The sequence below is a fragment of the Saccostrea echinata genome, unplaced genomic scaffold (genome assembly GCF_033153115.1).
Source record: "Saccostrea echinata isolate AGI-Se365-2 ecotype Australia unplaced genomic scaffold, CSIRO_AGI_Sech_v1 ptg000010l, whole genome shotgun sequence".
Taxonomy (NCBI): Eukaryota; Metazoa; Mollusca; class Bivalvia; order Ostreida; family Ostreidae; genus Saccostrea; species Saccostrea echinata.
The window spans coordinates 11,240,030-11,262,811 of record NW_026889759.1 but is presented as its reverse complement, the minus strand read 5'-3'; the positions used below and the strand labels follow the sequence as shown (position 1 = coordinate 11,262,811).

General features: G+C 33.9%; 1 protein-coding gene across 1 annotated transcript; it reads left to right on the top strand.

Annotated features, from left to right (window-relative positions):
• The first annotated feature begins 9,435 nt into the window (after positions 1–9,435).
• Positions 9,436–22,020, top strand: LOC133184394 (plasminogen-like). The gene is made up of 4 exons (XM_061319453.1): positions 9,436–9,590; positions 19,020–19,539; positions 19,651–19,763; positions 19,851–22,020. The coding sequence occupies exons 1-4, from the start codon at positions 9,534–9,536 to the stop codon at positions 20,538–20,540; spliced, it is 1,380 nt and encodes a 459-aa protein (XP_061175437.1). The 5' UTR covers positions 9,436–9,533; the 3' UTR covers positions 20,541–22,020.
• Positions 22,021–22,782: the final 762 nt, after the last annotated feature.

Sequence of the window (22,782 nt, the reverse complement as noted above, 5' to 3'; positions counted from 1 at the left end):
TGATGTTTGGTCTAAACATTATTGTACGTTAAAGCGAAATTACTTTCACAAACGACTTGGAAAAATATGACATTGCTTTGTCAACTTAGGTCATCAATTTATTCCCCGCGCTTTAGACTGGTCTTCGTATAATGATATGAAAATAGAGGGGGTGCTGTCGTTTTTACAATAAAATCCCATGCAGTCCATCCCCTTAAATGTTTTAAAATTATAACCTGATGATAATGATTCCAAAATCTCAATCTAAGTAGCATTTAGAACATCATTCAAGGCCCTTATGACAGCAATTAAAATTCCAATACCTTCTGCATTTGAGTATGTCAAGCAAAATAGTTTTTAAGCTAAAAATAAAAATGGGGGATTTTTCTGTTTTGACCTTTTTGGTCCCCAGTCAAAAAGTTTAGTGCTAGTTGCGTATACTTTATTGTGAATATTTAATGGTTCCAAATAAGCATTGAATTTTAGAGGGTGGGAAGTAAAATATATTTTCACTGTCACAAACGGCTAACTATTCTAAATAAGGTTTGTCGAAGAATAAAGTATTGCACTCTCATGAATATCTAAAACAATTATTTTCCAAGGTCAAGGTCACTAAAGCAAACTAAAAACAAGATGTTTGTTGATAGGAATGCAACAGAGATTTTTCCGATAATTTGTAGTTTCATTTAAAGCGTATGCATGTGAAATCGCTGAAAGGCGGCCTGGCAATACACTTAGAGTGATTGACTTACTTTTCACCACAGTCTATAACTGGCAATAAAGACTACCAATTTATAACTCTATGTCCTAAAATATCCGTGTGGAATTCCCGATGAAAGAAGTAAAGGTGATATTGACAGACCCATTCACGATTCATGGAAAGTCTAATCTTGTAAAAAGAATCATTAATGTTCTGAATGTATTTTGAATTTGTTTTACATTTAAAGTATATGAGCTGTCACAGGCACTTAGTATAATAATAACACAAGGTACCCCCGAATTACGTAGAGTATCCCCCTCTTTTCCCAGAATCCCTGTCTTTTTTTTTTTGGATAAAATGCACAGACAGACTGTTTATTTCCGTTCTCTTCTAAGATATTTATCTACACAACCAGTCGTCACGATAGCTCAGTCGGTAGAGGGCTCGCTCCGTCATCGGAAGGTCGTGTGTTCGAATCACGGCCGCGACTGAGCTAAGTCGATAAAAAAATAGGTGGCAACTGTTCCTTCGCCAAGCACTCGGCACTTTGAAGTGAAAGTTGCGGGTCTTTCGGATGAGACCTTAAAAACCGAGGCCCGGTGTCACGGTAGGCGTTGGCACGATAAAGAACTCTCACTGCTCAATGGCCCTGAGTGCCGAGTAGAGGTCTAAATTTGAAGCCCTTCGCCGGTATATGGTGTCGTCTCTATATGAGTGAAAAATTCTCGAACGGGACGTAAAACAACATACAATCAATCAATCTTCACAACCATATACGAGCATGTTTTCTTTATTTTTCTTTTACCTCAATAAACATCGTCAAAACTCTGCTCCGACTGGAAAATTCATCTCACACCGTGATTCTGGGGAGGGGGTACTCCATGTAATTTGAAATTAGATACTTTGACTTTTGAAAATACTATGGGTTAAAAAAAAAAAAACAAGTGCCTGTGGAAAAGGGTCCTTATGAATTTTTGACCTCGTAATGAGAGATAACTTCATAAAATGCAAGTTAAAAATATAAATACGAGTTTTTCTACCTTAGTTTTATATAAATGAGCATTTCCAATATTTAATATTTTTCGCTGATATATAATATTTCGAATTTTTGATCCTAGTATGTTTATACATTGATAGCGGTTGTACATGCATGTAAATGATATATTTTTCCGCACGTACAAATCTTCTTTAACGCAAAACGCCGTAACCGAAGCTAAATAATTTACAATTTTTGAAAAAGACATTCTTTTACAATTAATCCCACATATCCGATTCAAGCATCAAGTCGAAGTAAGTACCCTGTGCAAAGATCCTGGGACATTCCTGCCTTCATCTTTGACAAATAAAGAGAAAGTTGGGTTTCTTTCTCACAACGAATTTGGAAGCTTTCAATGTTTCATTCCCAACCAAGTTACATTTGTACTATTAAGTGTTATTCCAAATTTAGTATCAAACGTTCAGTTATGTAGTAACTATGACGGCAAGACATGTCATTTCCTTTTTTTACCAGGAACATTATTAAACAGAAGTTCTTATGAAGAAATAAAGGTGTCCATTAAATGCAGAACTCGTGGATGAAGTATTCAGTTTCTTTGGACACCATCTACTGTGCACCTTACTTTATTTTCTCCAGTGATTCTAAAGAAAAAATATTTTCAACAATGTCTATTTCTGACTGGAAAAATTTTGGTAAGTTAATCTTAAGGCACTTGGTGGTTACTGAGGTACACTGTACAACAAAGAAAGACGATCGTCGATCAAATATCTTCGAAACAGCACGAAACTGTTCAGAAAGACAATAAAAGACATTGCCTCATGTGGATCACAGATTATTCTTTTTCGTGGACATACTCCAGAGGACAGTAACTTTCTTGCAATTTTGAAATTATCGGCACAAGATGACCAGTGATCTAGCAGAACACCTGGGCAACCCTACTGCTGTACTACGTTGTAACTAAATACAGGGTCCTAAATACACTAGTCCTGGCATTCAAAGTGAAATTATTGTTATTCTAGAGAGATAGATTAGAGAAAAAATTGTAAAGGAATGCAACTCTGCTAAGTGTTTTTCTATAATTGCAGTTGAAGCAACGGATAGGTCCACAACTGACCAAGTTGCTACATCATGAGAACATCGTGAGGGAAGAATTTCTTGGATTTGTCCAAGCGAAGTCTACAACAGGGGAAGCCCTTCCAGAATTATTTTTAGAGGACTGAGGGAGTTTGGAATAAACGTATAATATATGATAGGTCAGGGTGACGACGGCACATCAAATATGAGACGTTGTCGTCGAGGAGCTCAAGCAGGATCAGAGTGCTACACCCAGAGGCAATTTATGTTCAACGCCATTCCAATTTCTCAAACTTAGCAATTGTATACATGTTTCGAATGAAATGATAATATGAAATATGATGGACATAGTGCAGGAAATACATTTTGCATTTTCATATTCTGTAAAGCGTTCACATTAGTTTGTAGCCTAGAAAGCAACACGAGCTTGAAGCGGGGGTGCCTGAAATTGAGTTAGGTATCTTACCTTATGGAAAGAAAGAGAAGGGGGATGACCCCATATACGAAACAAGTGACTGTGCCACATGAGCTTAAAAAGAGATAAAAGCTCAGGGAACTTTTTGAGACTTGCTGGTCCGCTAGAGGCGATGTTCTTTACACATTCCTGGCTATCTTTGACGTGGTCGTTGATGCATTAGCCAACCTCGGAGACGAAAGAGACACGACAACCCAGTTCAATTTGAACAACATGCTTACGTTTCTCTTTATTTTTAGTCTGGTAACGACAGAACGTCTCATCCAGAGCGCAGTACAGTTGTCGAAGATGTTGCAGTTTAAATCCATGGATCAGATAGAAGCGGTAAAGGAGGCTAATGTAACAGCCTGAAAGAAAAAAAGATGCGGTGAGGGATAAGCTGTGTACAAAAGTTGAAGCTATTGCTTGGAAGCATGAGGTTGTTATACGAAGTTCTCGTAATGCCCAAAGACAGCAGAATAGGGAAAATGTTCCCGCAGATAATGTTTCACGGTATTATAAGCAGGCCATGTTTTATCCCAGATCATTTGGTTAGGGACCACAGACAGTCTTCTTGTGCCAGAGACCAGATTTCACGCACGAACTTTAATCCCTTTATCTTCAAGAGTTTACAATCCAAAACCAAGCTGACATTGCTAAACATTACAACGCTGACCTTCCTCTCCCTAACCAACTCGAGGAAGAAATAAAGAGATGGAAACTCAGATGGAAGATAAATGAACTTAAGCTTGAATGCCTTTCAGACACCCTTGAAAACACTAACGGCATCCTCTTTTCCAATGTCCACTTAAATCTACGCGTCTTCATTAACATGTCCGTTTTCACTGCTTTTCAGTGCTATGAAGAGAATAAAGTCGTACTACAGTATTTGAGGGCCACTATGGGCCAGGAGAAGTTTTCTAACCTTTAAGTACCCTAATGCGTATTCACAACACCTTCCAGTATAATTTTGACGAAGCTAAAAAAAAAAAGAAACGTTGAATGATTTTGCAATGGACATGATGCATGAAGCAATTTTTTGACTATAACTCAGACATTTTGTTGGTTTATAACTATGGACCCGGCAAAACGTAATTTTTTTCAAACTTTAATAAGTATATAGTATTACTAGTATGTACACTGAGTGGACATACATGTATATCTTGAAATGACATTTTAACTCTGCTTTTAAAAAATCAGACCTAGTTAATGCGGGAAATCTCAATTTTTTCCAATAAAATTACCTGAAAAAAGCTTATGTATTTTCTGCTCTCAAAAGGGCTAATTTTGCGTCCTTTTAAAAAAGTTTTGGAAGGGGCCTCTCGGAATTCGCCCACCTGCGGGAAGGGGTGGTCCCCTCCCTCACCTATTCTCTTTTGGTGCTTTACACCTCAGTGAAGCTTTCGGCTTCAATTTCTCGTGCCTACACATATTTGGAGCACCCTTCGCCACTGTTAAAGCACACAAAAGTTCTATGGGACCTTGTCTAGGCAAAATATTTTGTGCTGAATGGTTGTGAATTTTTATTTATAAAAAAAGAGAGAGAGAGAGAAATTCATATTTATGTACCTCGGGGAATTAGTGTTTTCATTTTTTAGCAAGTTTTCGTTTACTGTGTGTGCATGAAGATACCAAAATGAATAAAATGATACGTCTTTTGGGTGTATAAATACTTTATTGTACGCTTCTCTGTACCAGAGTTCCAACAAAGAACTAATTATCGGAGTTCCAACAAAGAACTAATTATCGAAGTAAGGTGATAATATAAAAATGGGTAGATAAATAAATATGAATTTCAGAGTGGCCTTGTGATCACATCACTAGCATTCACGTAACCTAATACTTAACATCATGCTAAGCTTCATACGCCCTCTATTTATTTGTTTAGTTAGTTTTAATTACATTTCTCTGCTCATTACGCGATTTCATTATGAGTGTAAATGTCAAATTTTATTTTCGAAGTTTTGTTTACTCCATTGTGCGATGTTCTAAATTAAAACTTAACCCAAAGTTAACTGTATTTGATTGTTTATACACTGTTAACACCTCCAACAACGCAAATCCATTTTGCAAAATTAATAACTATACAAAAAGTAATAAAGAAGTGAGATGATGCATTTCAAAATTGCTAAATTTTTAACCACGCAGATGCAATGGATGTCGAATGCGTAGTAATGTTTGCTTGATGAATAACAACAAAGATTATTTCAGCTGAATTCAATTTAATATGGAGATAACGAACAGTAATTAAGCTAAAATGTCCATTGAAACAATGCAAATCGGGAGCAGAGCAAACACGGACCTAAAAACACATCAGAGGCGGGATCAGGTGCCATAGAGGAGCAAGAATCACCTGTCGACCAGTCACACCCGCCTTGTGCTCACTGTCATGATCAGGCAAACGGAAAAATCCATTGACAATTCAGTGTTGAAACAATGACCCAACAATTAGTGCGAAAAACGTCAGTCAGCATTCGGCCCAATGACAGACCATACCCGCTGACTAGGTCATTGCACCGACCACAGAATTTGCGAAAGGATGACTCCAAACGAGACTGACGATATCCCTGCCCCACCAACCCGCCAGTCAACAGCTTGCCTCGTTTTAGAAAACTTTAGCACGCGGAGCACGCCCCCGCGCACCGAACCAACCGGGAGACACAAACCCCATACACAGGTGACAAGGGTATAAGTAATCCGCTACGTACATAAGAAAGGGAAGTTGACGACAGAAAAGTTATCACGCTTATCATAAAATTTTGCTAGGATACCATTAACGTCTTTTTCTAGTAAAATATCCAAATATGAAACAGATGTGTCAGAATCTTTGGTATCTTCCACCTCAAGGTCACTGGAATATATCGAGTCGACATATGGAAGTAACTACAGTAAAACTCGAATATAGCGAAGTCTTAGGGTTTGTGAATTTACTTCGCTATATCCGTAATTCGTTATATCCGTATAACGAATTCGTTAAAGTATATATAACGAATTCGCAATATGCATTTTTTTATTTAAATATTACTACCAAATATGTACAATGTACTTGGAGGTATTCACTACAAAGTTTTCCATAGGGCACTTAAGATTTTTAAAATATTGAATATCCGATATAAATACTGATTAAAAATAATATCAGATAAATATTTCAATTTTAATATATATTGAAAATTCGTTATAAAAGATTTAATTTTCGTTATTTTTAACCTCTACTGGACACAAAATCAGTTTGCTATATCCGTAAATTCGTTATATCAGAGTTCGTTATAATTGTAATATTTTCCTAGGATTTGTGCAGAATTTTGCCGGGGATTCCAAAAAAACTTCGCTATAACCGTGAATTCTTAATATCCTTGTTCGTACTAAACTAGTTTTACTGTATTGTTAATTGATATTAGGTCGATGTATCTAAATGTCGAGCCGAAGGCCACAGCGAGCGTCCCCCTCCCCTTCCATGCACAAGTTTTTGGATGAATTCTGCACCATTTGAATACAAAAATAGGTCGGCTGATAACGGTGTGCAATTGGTACCCATGAAAATTCCGACGGATTTTTGGAAGACCTGATATCCAAAAGCCACATAGATATTGTCAATCGGAAAGTCGAGCATCTTATTAATATCTACTTCAGAATACTTGTGTGTGCAGTAAATCTTTAAGGCCAGAAGCATGGCGTTTTTTTTGTTTAATACAAATCTAACAACTTTATATTTGGCAAAATCTGATTGCCTATATTTTTATGCCAAACCTAAAGAAACACTTCGACGGAAAAGGACGGAAAAGACAGCCATCTATCTTTTTTCCTGAGAGCAGGAGAACTTATACAGCGGTGAGGTACAGTGAATCTGTCGTCTGTCTTCTAGTCTTTTAACTTTTTTCAGAAGGAAAAAAAACACATTTTTTTTGCATGGTTGCTGAAAAAAAAATTTCGAATAATTCTATCAAAATTCTCCTCCTAGTTTGGTCTGTTTTAAATACAGTTAAGACTTGCTACACAAATAAACTACGCTAAGGTCATCAGGTACTGGTTTAAAAATTATTAAATTATACAAATCCATAAAAATTCAAGTCCAGGTATAAGTTTTCTTTTCCGAGTCTCTGTTCTCAAGCCAATAGCCTGGATTAATGAAGTGTCCGGATTACTGAATCAGACTTTTAATAATAATGATAATAATAAAAATTTTATATATATATATATATATATATATATATATATATATATATATATATATATATATATATATATATATATATATATATATATATATGTATATATATATATATGGGTGTGTTAATTTTGCTCCACACAAATTTCGCCCAGAAGGTGAAGCTTCCGCATTAACAAGATTCTAGTGAACTGGTAGAGCTCCAGTCTCGTCAGAGACTTCTGGTTTCTTTGAGCAGGCTTGTACTTAATAATAAAAAAATATTTTTGTGATACTGGGACTAATATTTCTCTCGAACGTTTAAAGATACATGTACATTGCATTTACTGATGGTTACACAGATCAAAGCTTCTCACGTCAGTCTTGGTTAAAATTTGCACACTCTCACTCTAACAATTTCTAAATAGTATCAACGTTTAATAATAATAATAAAAAACAATCGGCTGTATAAACTGAATCAAAATTATCTATATTGATTTCCAATATTTCTTTTGAGACCGACATGCCTTACTGTATATTATTTTTGGAAGCAATATAATCTACGGATGAGCAGGGTAGCAACGATAATTATAGATTAGGCCGTGTTTGATGTGAATTCAATTTCTTTTATCTGCAACATTTGAAAAAATTGTTTAAATAGACTAGTGTTTAATTGCTTCATCTATATTAAAACCTGCAACTCAAGATGAGTGGTATCTGGTAACACACTCTACACGGTTTGATAAAAATGCGAAATTTCTGTTTTGAAAAGGAATCACGTTGATTGACTTTAATTGAAATCTAGTGAAACTTTGAACACAAGTAGAATATATCAAATTAGAATTTTCTTTATATAAATTTAAAATCTACATACAGTTTCCTTAATAATTAATAATAATAAGTATTAAAGTAAAAAATAATGGAGATAAATTTAGAGGGAATTGACAGATGAGAAAAAATGTTTTGAATTATTCATTATTATTTACGACTTTTTTTTTAAAGAAGCTTTTACTTATTTTCGGACAAACAGCTGCTAGGTGTAATAAGCTTTTTGCCAACTTAATGATAAATTTAATAATGTTACCAATAATGTACATGAAATTAAAATGTTTCATTTTAAACAATATTTCATAGAAGACTCAACCTTAAAAAGAGTATATCAAGCCTTAAAAGCAACCATTTCCTCAGGCTGTTTAAACATACAAGTAGTTTTAAATTCTGGATACTACGTTATGTATAATGTGTGAAATTCGTGGTGCTTTAATTGAAATTGACTTTAATTTTTAAAAAAATTCGTGGATGCTTTTTTGTCTTACTTTTGTTGTAGTCTATAAGTACTTATTTGCTGTAGGAAAAGTTGTTTACATCTTGCGACTTTTGATCTATCAAGTTAAAGTTTGAAAGCAGTAAGATTTGTTTAACTTTTGGGGGGGAGGGGGGTCAATATCAATAGAATTATTATTGTCACCTTCTCTCAGTTCAATAAATAAATACATTTGTTGGCAATTTGCATGTTTAATCGCATGACGTCGTCAAAAATTGGGAAGGGAATTGGATACGTTAACTTGAATTTTAAAAATAAAAGTTGCTTTGGTCAGATAAAATTATCAGGGTGATATGCGTGCAAAACTTAATTAAAATGAGATTCATAAATAAGATTTTAAAAGATAATTGAAAGCGTGTTTATGTAATTTCGCGTACACTTCCTTCCTGGGGGAGAACTAGATAAAGATGTATCTAAATATTTAACGACTATATCTCGGGGTCCCACGGACGCCCGCGAATTTCGCCACGATTGAATAATTCAAGCAAGGCGCAACAATTATACAACTTTTTGTCATTTTCTGTCAACGAAATAAATATAACGAGAGATAAAGAAATCAGCTAATTATGTTATTTATAAATTGATCAAGAGATTTAGCACCGGCGGATAGCAATTTTAGCACGTGTAATCATACGTCATATTAGTATCGATGCTTGTCAAAAAATGAGCATTTTCTTCAATTGTACAGAGAGTAGAGAGGCTATAAATAGCCGGCTCCTGAACGCCAGGGCTACTTGGCGAATGATCTACGGGTGACAAAGAATCGACCTTTGGTTCTAATAAGTCGCCTACCTAAGTATTCCATATAAAATAAAGCACTACAGAGAAAAAAAAAGTTAGTCCTGCGTGAGTTTACGGAATATGGACTATCGACTAGCAGTGACTCTTCTGCTCCTACAGGTGCCTCTTGTTTGCATGGTAAGTACCTGTCAAATTCACGTGCTTTCTCGTTTATTCCCTCACTTATTTTTTGTGTCAACATTTACTGCTTCTCTGGCGGCGGTTGCAATTTCATTGGCGCAAAAATGCACTCATCTGTCGTGAAATATCTGTTATAAAATATAAGTGTGGAGCTTTCCTCAGAAAATAAGTTTTACATGGAATTTAGGTCAATAGATGAAATATGTGTGTGTTTGTGAATATCAGTTTCTTATGTTGTTTGAAATATTGAGTTGATATGTATATAAATATGTAATGAAAAAAAAAAAAAAGAACATAGATAAGGGTTTCGCACATCTGTTATATCACGTAACTGTAAATCAGTTAAATAATGAAGGTGATTTCAATTAATTTCAAGTTTTCTTATTGATTTGTAATTAAGAGTTTGAATTAGATTTGTGGAGAGGGTGTATCGTTCGATGTTCACTTGTACGTTTAAACCCTTTAGAGATTTATAAGGTATGGTTAAGTAGAGTAACAACCTTTACATGAAGAACGCTCTTAAATCCAGGCTATCCTTAAATTGGTATACACATGAACTTTTGGGCAGGACGTCAAATTTAGAATGGAAATTTGTTCAAGGCCAAGGCTGTTTACAGGTGTTACATTTAAAATGGAATAATCCAACAGTAAACACTAGGAAATGTGCTAAGACACACATTAAAAAATACTCGGAATTAGAAAATGCTTGTCCAAAAATTTAGAAAAATTGCACTTTGAACTACATTTCAGGAAATTGTATTTTTCAACTTTTTTGTAGCAAATTTTTGAAACGTTCCAGACTGGGGAAAATGTCTGAACTTTGTTATCAATTAAAAATATTCAACAATCATTGATAACGAATTTTTTTCTTGATATTGTTTAGTTATTCCATGATCACAGTCAATATCACGTATAAATAATTGGTCTTTAAATATGTCAGATTTGCCTATTTATAAGAACTTTTACGGTAATATAAAGAAAATGCTTAATTTTTTTTCAAATGTATCACTGAAAATTAACTGGAACTACATAAATACGTAAAGCTAATAATTGGCTGAAAACAAGAGTCTAGAATCTATGTAACAAATTTTGGGCTCTGAACACATATTATCGTCGTCGTTTTTTACTGGGACAAAAGTTGTTTTTTTTTATTATGCAATATAAACCAAGTTTCTCGGTTAACTAGACCAATGTTTGACCAAGTGAATTGGTTAGTTAACTGGCCTCTTTATGGTAAAATACGCAAGTGTTGTTGTGGTCAAGTAACTATGTGAGGTGAGGTCCCTCAAACACTGTGTTATGTCTGAACGATAGCATTTGAAGGAATACAAAAAGAGAGGGTCATTGTTACATAGATGTTTTTAAGATATTTGTTTAATTAAATGTGAAAAGTAAGCGTAGAAACATCAAATTTTGTGTATTCTAGTTTCCTGTTCCTGTCGTGGGAGTAATAAATAAAAGATGTTGTCTTAGAAATATATCAACCTTCAGTGCAAGTTCGTGTTTAGAAACTTCCGCGATTTGGGTCTTTTTATCCGAACTAAATTCAAATATTAACCTATTGAAATGGAGAGGAAATTGTAAAAAGTGTAAAAATTCTTAAATCCGCCTTTTTGAGGTGGTTATCTGCATTTCCTATATAGTCTTGTGCGATAACGTGACTACATAATGCAACAAAATTAGACCCCTGCTTTTCTTTTGTGCCACTTATTTTCCAATAGATCTATCAGAAAACACGATTCTTGGGTCGTAGATATCGAGACAGTTAGGAAATAATCGACCTCAAACCTATAGGCGATAATGCAAAACATTGAGGGGCAATAAAAAAGAGAAAAATCTTTCGTTGAAAAATTGCTACGTGCTGATTTTTAAAACTGTTTATTGGACAGGAAACCTTATAAAACATTTAATTAATAATCTTGGGTTCAGACGGAAGCATTCCACCCCCGAGCTTATTTACTCCCACAAGTTTTCCAGTTTCGGCTTAGCATTTCATTGCTAAAACAATACATCAAACACAATAGGGATAACGCTGTTTCACTGTTTACAAATAGATTTTAATATCGAATATTGCTTCACATGAGAATGACCGTCAAAGGGTGTGTTTTTTTTTTATTACGGAGCAGAACTTTATTCTTTCCCTTCTCCTCTTGTGTAATTTATTTGAATTTTTATGAATTTTCTTCGCACTTACAATACTGTTATAGAAAATTCTATATCATAAGGTAGATCAATTTTGTAATACGTGACATAATTCTTTCCTCATTCAAATTTTCTGAAGTGTGAACCGGCACTTTACCATTTCATACGAAGATTAAATACTGTTCTAGTGTATTAAAGGATATGCATAAGTGCATACTCTTAAGAATTTGCAAGGACATGGTTGACCTTCACGAACAACCAGATACGTAATGCTCATCTTCATGATTTAACACTGATGATTTTACAGCAGCTGTACTCTTTGATCACACCATTCATAATGGAGCAAATAAAGCATGAATGTATAAGCATCATGGGACTTTTTCTGACGTCAGTATCAGTTCACGTGACCTACTGGGCAGTCAAAATTAAATAGGCTGTAAATGTTAAGTGATTTTGGCAAGAATTTTCAATGGTTATGAGAGCTTCATTATTGAATTCACTGTACTTTGGATTCGAATTCCCAATTAAATGTTAATACGAAGTGGGGTCTAATCACCGAGATTCTATATGGATTGATATGTATTATTATTGCATGAAATCAAAAATTCCAAACTTATTTTCTTTTTGACAAATATTTAGGCAATTAGTTTAAATGATGATTACAGTTCCTATCCTTCTGCCCACATGTATAACTTTGTAACAAAAGGATCCACAGCTAGTTTTTGTACAGTATGAAATGGAGAGCGCGTCGTCAATTCTCATGAAAAATAACATAGAATGGGGCACAGGCCGTTTGTCTATTTGACTCCATAAATTCAAGAATAATATATGTAAATTTCTGATAGTTCATCACATGAACGACTTACCTTTTTGCCATACTCTTCAGAGCAATTTTAACTCCTTTTTTCTTCTTCTTTTTTTTTTAAAGTATGCAGAGTTAAAATATTATAAGGTAATTACATTGAGTTAAAAATTTTTAAATGGAAGCTTCACGGTATTCTTATTGTTAAGATACGTAGCAAAAGTTTTGTTGTTGTTGTTGTTTGTTTGTTTGTTTGTTTTTTTTGGGGGGTGTGTGTGTGTTTTTTTGTTTTTGTTTTTTGTTTTGTTTTGTTTTTTGTTTGTTTTTTAGTTTGGGAATATAGTGTTATATAGATTCTTTTCAGACAAGTAACGCAGCATTCGTCAAAAGTTAATTAAATTAATTGCATTAAATGGAGTCGAGCGTCAGGCAGGATTATTGCTATATCATTGTGATCATTAAAAACACTTCTTCTGAATGACTGTCCTTTAATTATGTTACTATACATAGTAGATCAAAAATATGCCATGAGATATTTTTTGCATTTTCCGCACTCCCCGTCCTCCCCCAGAAAACCTGAAGTTCACCGGAAAAACTTTTGAGAGAATTGTGTTAATAGCATGGTTAATCCACAAATATTTGATATTCACTGTTGTGATTTATTTAGAGCGACATATGAAATCAATAAAACAGCTATAAACCGACAAGTCAAATTTATGTCAGGTGAAATCTAGTTGTACATCAGTCTAACAAGGTCGTGTTCTACTCTCTTTCTTATTTACTATCAAGTGCTGCAGAGAATTTGAGGACAAATATTCTATTTTTAATTATAATATTTGTTTTGACTTACTTCTTTATATATATATATATATTTATGGATATCTGATATGGCGGTGCTCTGTTTGACACAAATGAAAACGCAAGGTTGGAATTGAATGGTCATTTATTAATAAATAAGTGACGGAGCAATCAAAATATGTCAACACATACTAGTATAATTGACAATACCAAACACAATTAAACACATTAGGTAATAGAAACAAAAATGTATAGCAGAAACCATCATAAAATCTTAATTTCACAGTATTATGCAAGGAGATAAAATATACAGTAAACAGAACGCGTATTTCAGACCTAAACAGTGTCAAAGATGAGGCAACATCCGCCATATATATTATCATGAATGAATTTACATTCGAATGAAAATTATTTTTGTGTGTATCGCTACTCCTCTATAATGATATATTATTGATGTACCCTTTTTTTATTGTCAATCGAACGAGTACAAGACTATTTGTTGCTTTTTATAACCTTTTTTATACTAGAGTGTATCAGCCGGATAATTAAACTCTTCAATCTCTGCATCATGTAGTCTACGCATGGACATTATTGAGAGGGATCTATGCTCAGGATTAATTTGATAAATTAATATTCCCATTGATGCACTTAGCATCACAGTTGTTCTTGCTGACGTCATAAGAGGGAAATTCTATGTCATAGTAATGGTAAAAATATAAATAGTAAAGCCAATAACTATAACAACGGAGATTAATCATCCATTTTATTCAGTTCCTAGTAAAAAGATACAACGATTGGCACAGATATTGACTCAAAGGTTCATGGTGAAAATTTGTTCTTGTCTCGATACGTCTTGTTTTAGATTTTTCACATCCATACCCATAGTTGACCGTTATCATTGTATTTTAAAAAAAAATAGTAATTTTAATAAAATACCAGTAAAAATAACTTTTTTACAGAAGGACTTAAAATTCAAACTTATCTTAACCCATGTTGCCGGTAAAAACAATGTAAAACATTGCAGAATACTATAAAGTCACTAATTTTCGTTGGGTTCAAGTTTTAATTTTTAAATGTTAGTTTAATTTTCATGTTGACATAGCTGGACGAATCTTCCACGATCGAACAATATTATGCAAATAAATATTCATTAAACATAAAGAAAATGTTCATCTTAATTGTGAAATACAGTATGTATCTTGGCCAAAAATAAATGAGCAATAAACAAAAAATATCTCGTTGTGAAAGTAGAAGTGGAAAATATTTGATTTAGGAGACAGGACAAGATTCATATTCTAGGTGATGGAACTTTTCTTAGGTTTTATGGAGAAAATCTTGTCACTTGCATTGTAAATGCGTTTATAACCATTGTTGTTAATTGATATTATATGTTTAAAAAGCCAAAGAAAAGTGGCGGTAGAAATATTGTTTTTCTTTATTTGTGCTTACTATCAATGTGTTATTCTTCAATAATACATTAATTAGCAAACATGAGCAAATTAAAGTTACATAATGAGTCAAAACCACGCGTTTCTTTTAAAATAATTGTATCATAAAACAAAAGATTTATGTGAAATATGAATAAAGCGAAGTTTTGACAGCTCAATTGCACTGTAAAGCAAGAAAAGAACTGCAAAATGTGCCGGAAAAACAAAGGTTGTATCTATCACTTATTTGTTATCGTCAATGTCAACAATGTCAAGGTCATGCGTTCTTTTATTCTTAGCGTGAAACTTGCAAACAACATTGAATTGGAGCAAGCAAAAGTGAGGAATAAGTTCTGATCATCTTTATTGAAGATTGTATGAAAACCCTCGGTCATCCGACATTTATATCTATGGAATTGGCACCATGGTAAATTCTTCAACTTTTCTGCGCATGCGTAGAATAAAGAGGAAGAAGTGAAGCAATATTTTTCTGTGGGGCAAATAAAACTTATTTTCACTTTTATTTTTCTCCATAAAAGTAGATTTTTTAGGTTTTGAAATGTGTAATTTTCTGAAACCTAGTATCTTTAAGAATTGCACAAAATTTGCATGTGTCATGCAAAAATTCTTTTGTCAATTTTCTCCTTTTTTCGTCACGGTGTCTCTTTAAAAGAATTTCCTTCAGCAAATTACACAATTTTTACTGTTTTTATTTTTGTGCGAATATATTTTAAAAATCTGACATTACAAGCAGTGCTTACACTTGGAGTTCTTCCAGTCTTAGATAAAGAAGTTCTGTGCCAAGTTCATAAAACAGATTTTACGTTGTAATAAGGCCCTGCTCTTTTCCCTAAATCGCACATATTCTTTGTTCACATCAGCAATAATTGCACAGTTTTAATATATGATAGCTTTTAACACTGCACTTTATTACATATACATGGCAATGACTTGAACTCACCTTAAGGAGGCTGGGGGGTCAACAAATTAACCACCAGATTTAACTTAATTTTTTAGATATGATATCTTAAGCTGTCAACTATCATTTGGCAAAGAAAAATTTCAAAAATTTTAGTTTTAAAATTTGATCATTTTCTATATCTTCATATGGAGCTCTTCTTCTAAAGGAGATCAATATAGTATAAAAATGGCCACAACCCCCCAGCCTCTTTAAGTTTACATTCCTTTTATTTGCATAATATTGTAACTCAAAGAATCTGTGCAAGGACTTGATAAGCCAGTTCAGCAAAGAAAGTAGACCGAAGATACCTGTAATTTAGTTACAAACTCAAACTTAGTCATTTGTTGGCTGTATTCCAGAAAGTACTGAATCTTGCCTATAAAATCACTTGAAATTATATTCCTCTAGGTTCAGTACGTTTGGCAAATGTCTCAACAGTTTAAGTTACGAGATAATGTTAGTTTTCTCTAAACATGTAGCTTAATGTCCTTAAAGGTTCCTGGGCCTCCAAAATCCTAGCTCTTCTTTTCTTTGTTTTTCTTTCTTTTCTTATTAAATAATAAAATAATCTTTTCGGATATTATGAAAACCAATTATCTAAAATAAAATGCATGAAGTGTAACTAAATCGGGGAAGCAGATATGTTGCACTTTAGAAAATGTTGCCAAAGGTTTCACAAAAACTATACCAGCTAATAATTGCACCAGTTGAAGGTCTCGGAATTGATAATTTCTGATTTTAGAAATGTACCTTTGGAAACAAGTTTTAACCTACCCTTGGGGATTACATGTAGCTTTGGAGACACACATTTCACAAATGTGTCAAAGGATACATGTAAACATGTAGCTTTAAGCCACCATGCATCCATTTTGCATGCTAAATGTCCATGGATAAATAAGATTTTGAAAAGAAGCGCTGTGTGAATTTTCATTACGTGACCAACCACGATGCTCCCACAATGGAGCATAAATTCTGAACCTAGAGATACAAATTTCAAAATCCGGTTAAGCACTAGTTGCTCATTATCATCATGCAAATATTTTGCCTACTGGATGTCAGAAGTAACAATCTAATGTATTTTTAATATACAACTCAGTCCCTCCCTGTGACCTGAAGAATAATGCCCAAAGTTAGCTACCTTCATGTCCAGGAGCAAAGAAAAAGATTCTCTACGATAGAATATGAACATCCCAGTGAATCAAGGGGTCCTGAATTTCACAGTTTTGGTAAAGGGCCAATTGCTAATCACAGCGCTGTTAATAGTTTGACAGCTTGATGTCCAGTAGAAAAGAGGATTTTAAAAGATATGATGATTTTTTCAAAGAATAAGACCAATTAGCATCAATCGGGGGTCTGAAACTAGGGATCACAAGTTTCACATTTTGTCGTATAGGGCTAATTGCTAATTATAATCATGCCAAGAGTTTGACTGTTTTCGTTTTCCATAGTTTTGGCCACATCCCTTAGGCCCCAGGGAGGCAGAGACCATGCAGTTCATAGTTCATAGATGTTTTACTGGTATAACCAAAAAAAATGGTTGAAATTGGTTCAGTCGATAAAAAGAAGAACCTAAAAATGTTCAAAGGTTAATGGACGACAGACAGAAACACAGATGGCAAAATGCTACCTGGTACACCATAGATGAATTAAATCTGCTGCTAAAAACGAACCAATGTTACATGCAAATTTGATGGATTTGTAATTTTAAAAAAATGGATATAAGCTTTACGATGGATAGTTCCAAAAAAAAAAACTGAAATGAAGTTGGGTGGAGATGAAGCAAAAATTTAAATACCAGACTTGTAAATTCTGCGATAAATTTTACACAATGCATGCCTTATCAATAAAAGTCCGATCCATAATTAAAGGCATATCACACAAAACAAGTGACGAACGTTACATAAGTTGAAGATATGACAGTCCAGGATTTATTAAATATTTAACTCTACATCACCCTCTTTTCGTGCTCAAACTATCAGAGAATAAGAATGAAAGACAATGGCCAGTGGGGTCCTTGAAAGCCTTTTCAGACTTCAGGTTACCACAATGACAAGATAGCGCTTAACTGATTCTGAATTCTTTCCCAGTGGTAGATAAGGATGACTGGAATCGTTTGTTTGGTAATTTTTATGTCATTAATGTCTTTATATGTAGATTGAATGAATGAAAGTACTGCACAGATTGTATCTCTTTGTCTGGGATAATCATTGGAATTAGAACTTCATGCATTATCATTTGTTTAACACGGGTTATGTCATTAATTCTTGAAATTGTTATCTTTGTCGAGGTAGAATGATTTTATTATTTATAGCTATAAATATCCTTTATTTCATGCCGATATAATTGGTAAGTTTTAGCTTGAGGTTAAGTCAGTCTGGCTGTCCATCTCCGTCTCTGTAAGCTTTCAGAACCTAATCCTCCATCAGTTTTTGTCTGATTTGACTAAAGAATTTTAGATGAGAATATAACACAGGGTTGCATATTTCATAACATTTCGGTTGTCAAATTTCGATGGAAAAGCAATTACACGTACAACTTTAGCCGTTATTATAAAATAGAGTAACCTCCGAATGTCGCAGACTGACAACAATTATATCGCCGGTTGTAAGGGAATTCAAGGAAAAGTTTTGATTAAAAGTTTACTGTTTAAATCTTTTTTCCTATTATGCATAAGACCTCATTTGAAATGGAGTCTTTGTAAATATATATGTTTTTTACGCTATATTTTTTTTAAAAATTTTGGTGGAAGGTGTTATTTTTTCCTATGGGAAGAAAACAATTATGTGTGCACCAATTATTCACAAACTATTTTAAGTTTAAACTAATAGAGTTTTATCCCTGATATAAAACAACTTCATCATTACATTGTACAATGAAACCGATAACATCCCGTTTTCTTAAGGTATATACTTACATTATTTTTATATATTTAAAAAAAAAATCCAGATACATATTAACATACATGTATTTTGCTCTGCATTAGATTCTCGACATAGACATAAGCACTGCATTTATTCCACAGTCTGATTTTCTACCGAATTATTAAATGTTTAATATATATTCCTCCAGCACTATTATTGAAGATTTTATTTGACAAACTAGAATCTGTTATAAATTAATTACCTATAAATAAACATGAATAAATTCGTAGCATGAAATCATATCTTGCAAAATTTTTGGTTCGCTAAATTAAGAATTTAATCAGACACAAAGATCGTTTAATTTAGTTTATCCAAATGGTTTTTTTATGATAGTCTTTTTCTATGAAGTACATCATGTATTTTCTGTCGTTGTAGGCCACGAACAATTTTGCCTCAACCATTAGCAATGCAACAGTGAATAATAATTCAACGAAGGATGAATTTTTTTCAAACACGACATCAAAGTCTCCTTTTCCAGAGAAAATATTTTGCGATTTCTACACTCAGTGGACAACTTGGTCGAAATGCAATAGAAACTGCATGCAGACGCGCATGCGCAAATGTCGCAAAAAAGACGTCTGCGGAAAATCAAGATTCAAAGAAAAACAATCATGCAAACACCGTACCCGGCAATGTCCTGATCATTCATTTAAGATTATTGGTTCTAGTTTACGAAATAGAAGAATAGAGGATCGTTTATATGACATTTTCTATCATTCTTGGACAGCGTGGACAGCATGCAGCGGTGATTGCAAAACGAGGCGTCGCCGGAAGTGCAAGACTGATATCTGCACAGGAGGATTTTTGGAGGAAGAAAAATCTTGCAAGAGTACTTCCAAGTGCAACAAGATAATGTCATTATATGTTAAAAATCGACCAAAAAATAGACAAGGTAGTAAATCAGATTCTTATTTTGTAGCCAAATCAAATTATTCAGTGGATAAAACATTAACGAACACATAATTATCTCAATATAAATTAAATGTGCCTTTTTCTTCAAATCTAGACAAACTTAAGACTTTAAAGGGTTTGCAAAGTGTCTGTGGAATAAGACCTAACACAAGATCCCCTCGCATTGTGGGAGGACACGAGAGTATTCCACATAGCTGGCCCTGGCAGGTAAGTTACACGTAATTTTCCTATCCTATTGTATACATATAAACTTAAGGAGATGGTTATACTATACATGCTATTTTATCTATTTAGGTTGAGATTCTAACAAAAAGGAAGCGACACTTTTGTGGTGGAACTTTGATTTCTCCACGCTGGGTATTGACCGCTGCCCACTGCATCGTAAAAAAGGGAAGAAAGCGAAAAGTACTTGTTCGCGTTGGCGAACATGATACAGATGTTCGAGAAGGTACAGAAAAGGATATCAGCGTCAGTCGATATCTGCCGCATCCAAAATTTAACTACGCATTAGTTGCAAATGACATTGCTCTTCTCAAACTTTCCAAACCTGTGCACATTTCAAATAGTACAGGATATGCGTGCATACCCAAAAAGGGTAAAAAATTTAGAGTGAAAGCAGGGACATTATGTAGTACCCTTGGTTGGGGTAAAACAAATATAACAGCACCTCATAACAATAAAGTATTATATGAAGTTCAAGTTCCGATAGTAAAGAAAAAGAAGTGCAAAAAAGCATTTTCCTTTAGAGTTACAAGCTCTCAGCTGTGTGCAGGCTATTCAAAAGGCCAGAAAGACGCTTGTACTGGTGACAGCGGTGGACCATTACTTTGTGTCAAGTCACGTGGTCTCTATAATAGGAAGTGGTATGTAAATGGTGTCACTAGTTATGGTGAAGGTTGTGGACAGAAGCGGAAGTTTGGAATTTACACAGACGTCAGTAAATTCTATCGATGGATTGTTAAAAATATTTCAAAAGATTTATAGTGAAAGTGTATTGTTATTGAGTATGATACGCACACAGTATTTTAAGTTCTAAGTCCACGGACGTTAATTAAGTGAATTGCTGAGTTTGTGGGGAACAGCCTGTACGACAATCATAACAATGGTTCATTGCTATTTTCACTTACTTGTTTTTAGTTCTCTACTTTTGCTACTGACGAGCAACTAATGTCAAAAAATTATACAAACATAACCTTAACACAGGATCATTATGCTTAAACACCCATCCACCCAACCCCTATATTTATACTTTAGCTAATATGCATTTTTCGTTATCATTAACTGCTAGTCCATAATATAGTTGAATAAATCAGTGACAGTAGCAACGAACCTTTGCTTTGCTATTGTCTGTCTGTCATGAAACTCACCAATTCTTAAATGGGGGCTGCAACCTCAAATTTAAAAAAAAAAATGTTTGTTATTTATAAATGTAACCATGTTCCCATTGTAGTTGTTAACGCTAGGGTTGTGTAAAAGTTTATGACCAACACTGACCGTTTGTCTGTGCGAGTCATTCGGTCATCACTCAGCTCATGCAAAATTCATACATGTAATTGGATCTGAAGAAACATGTGTCGGTAAGAAATTTTACGTTGAAATAACTCAGAAATAACATATGTAGATGTAGTAGTATTCTGGCTTTCCTGACTTTATTTTCTCAAGAACAAAAGGTAATGTGGGTCTTCCAGTTAAACAAGGTCAAAATACATGACAGAAAGTACGTAGAAGCTGCTGAATCGGCAAGTACTAGCACTTGTTTTACACACTTAGGCTAATGTTTGATTTTTTGTTATTGGACACAATAAACTATAGGGTTTTTTGAACCAGAATTGCTCTTTATTAAGTTTAAAGCTGATGAATTCAAAATCGCCTTCCTCATACAAATGCTAAATTTACCTAATTCTAAAACAGAAAAGCCAAAAAAAGTACAGATAAAATTAAGATACACGATCCAGGAGTACGGCCTCTAGTCTTTTGAAAATTAAACATTTTTAATGTACGACAAACAAGCATATTGTTTGAAAGAAATTACAACGCAAATCTCCATACAAGGCCTGGTGTAACTGTTTAATTAGTTTTAGGTTGAAAAGTTCTTATTGTAGGATTTTCCAGGAGTTATTCAACAACAAATTCACTGACATTATATGCTGCCAAGAAACATTGTTTACATAAATTTAAATCATGAAAAATTGTCATAATATCAGCATCATACGTCATGTTATATGATACATTTATGTTACATGTTCTTTGTTTTTGTTTATTTATGTTGATCATCAGACACTTATAGTTGTTAAGTCTAGATCTCATTTTATCACTATAAACATGCATCTTCCCTGGTCGTATATTCTGGATGAAAATTTACCCAATAAAAAATCATCCATGCAAGATTTTCCAATTAATTTTTTGTTACTGATATAAAATGGCTAACTTAGATGCATTTCAAATAAACTCTCTGAAGTCTGAAGTGTTCTTGAAGATGCTTTAAATTTCTTTGATGTTCTCAGGGTTAGACGAAGAAATACAATAAAATTTAGAAAAAAAGTATATACTCTTTTTTTCCATTTTATTAGCTCACCTGAACTTAAGGCTCAAGTAAGCTTTTCTGTCCGTTTTCTGTCATTGTTGTCGTCGTCCAAAAATATTCAAATTTTCATCTTCCTCTCCGGAACCACTAGGTCAATTTCAATTAAACTCGGCACGAAGTATCCTTAGATAGAGGGGATTCAAGTTGTTTTTCTTTTAAATATGAGGCCAGTTCCCCTTCCATATAGGATGGAGTAATTTAAAAATCTTCTCAAGAACCACTAGGCCAGAAAAGAAGAAATTTATTTGAAAGCTCCTGACATAAATTACTCGAAGATTGAAAAATTATTGAAATCATGACCCCATGGATAGGGTTGGCCACAATGAGAAAACGAAGTAACTGGGTATGTATAGGTCAAATTTTCTGAAGAACAGCAGGGCTATGATCAGTCTATTAATATGCATGCATCCTCAGGTAGTGACAATCCAAGTTTGTTCAAATCATGGCAACCGGTGGTAGAGTGGGGCCACAAAAATCTTCTCCTCAAGAGTAGCAGGGCCATGATAAGTCACTTTTAAAATACACAAGCATCTTGAAGTATTGCAGATTCAATGATCATGCATGTTCCTCAGGGATACAATGGGGCCACAGCATTTTCATGAAAAAGAGGGGGAAAACCTTAAAATCCTGAAAAATAGCAGG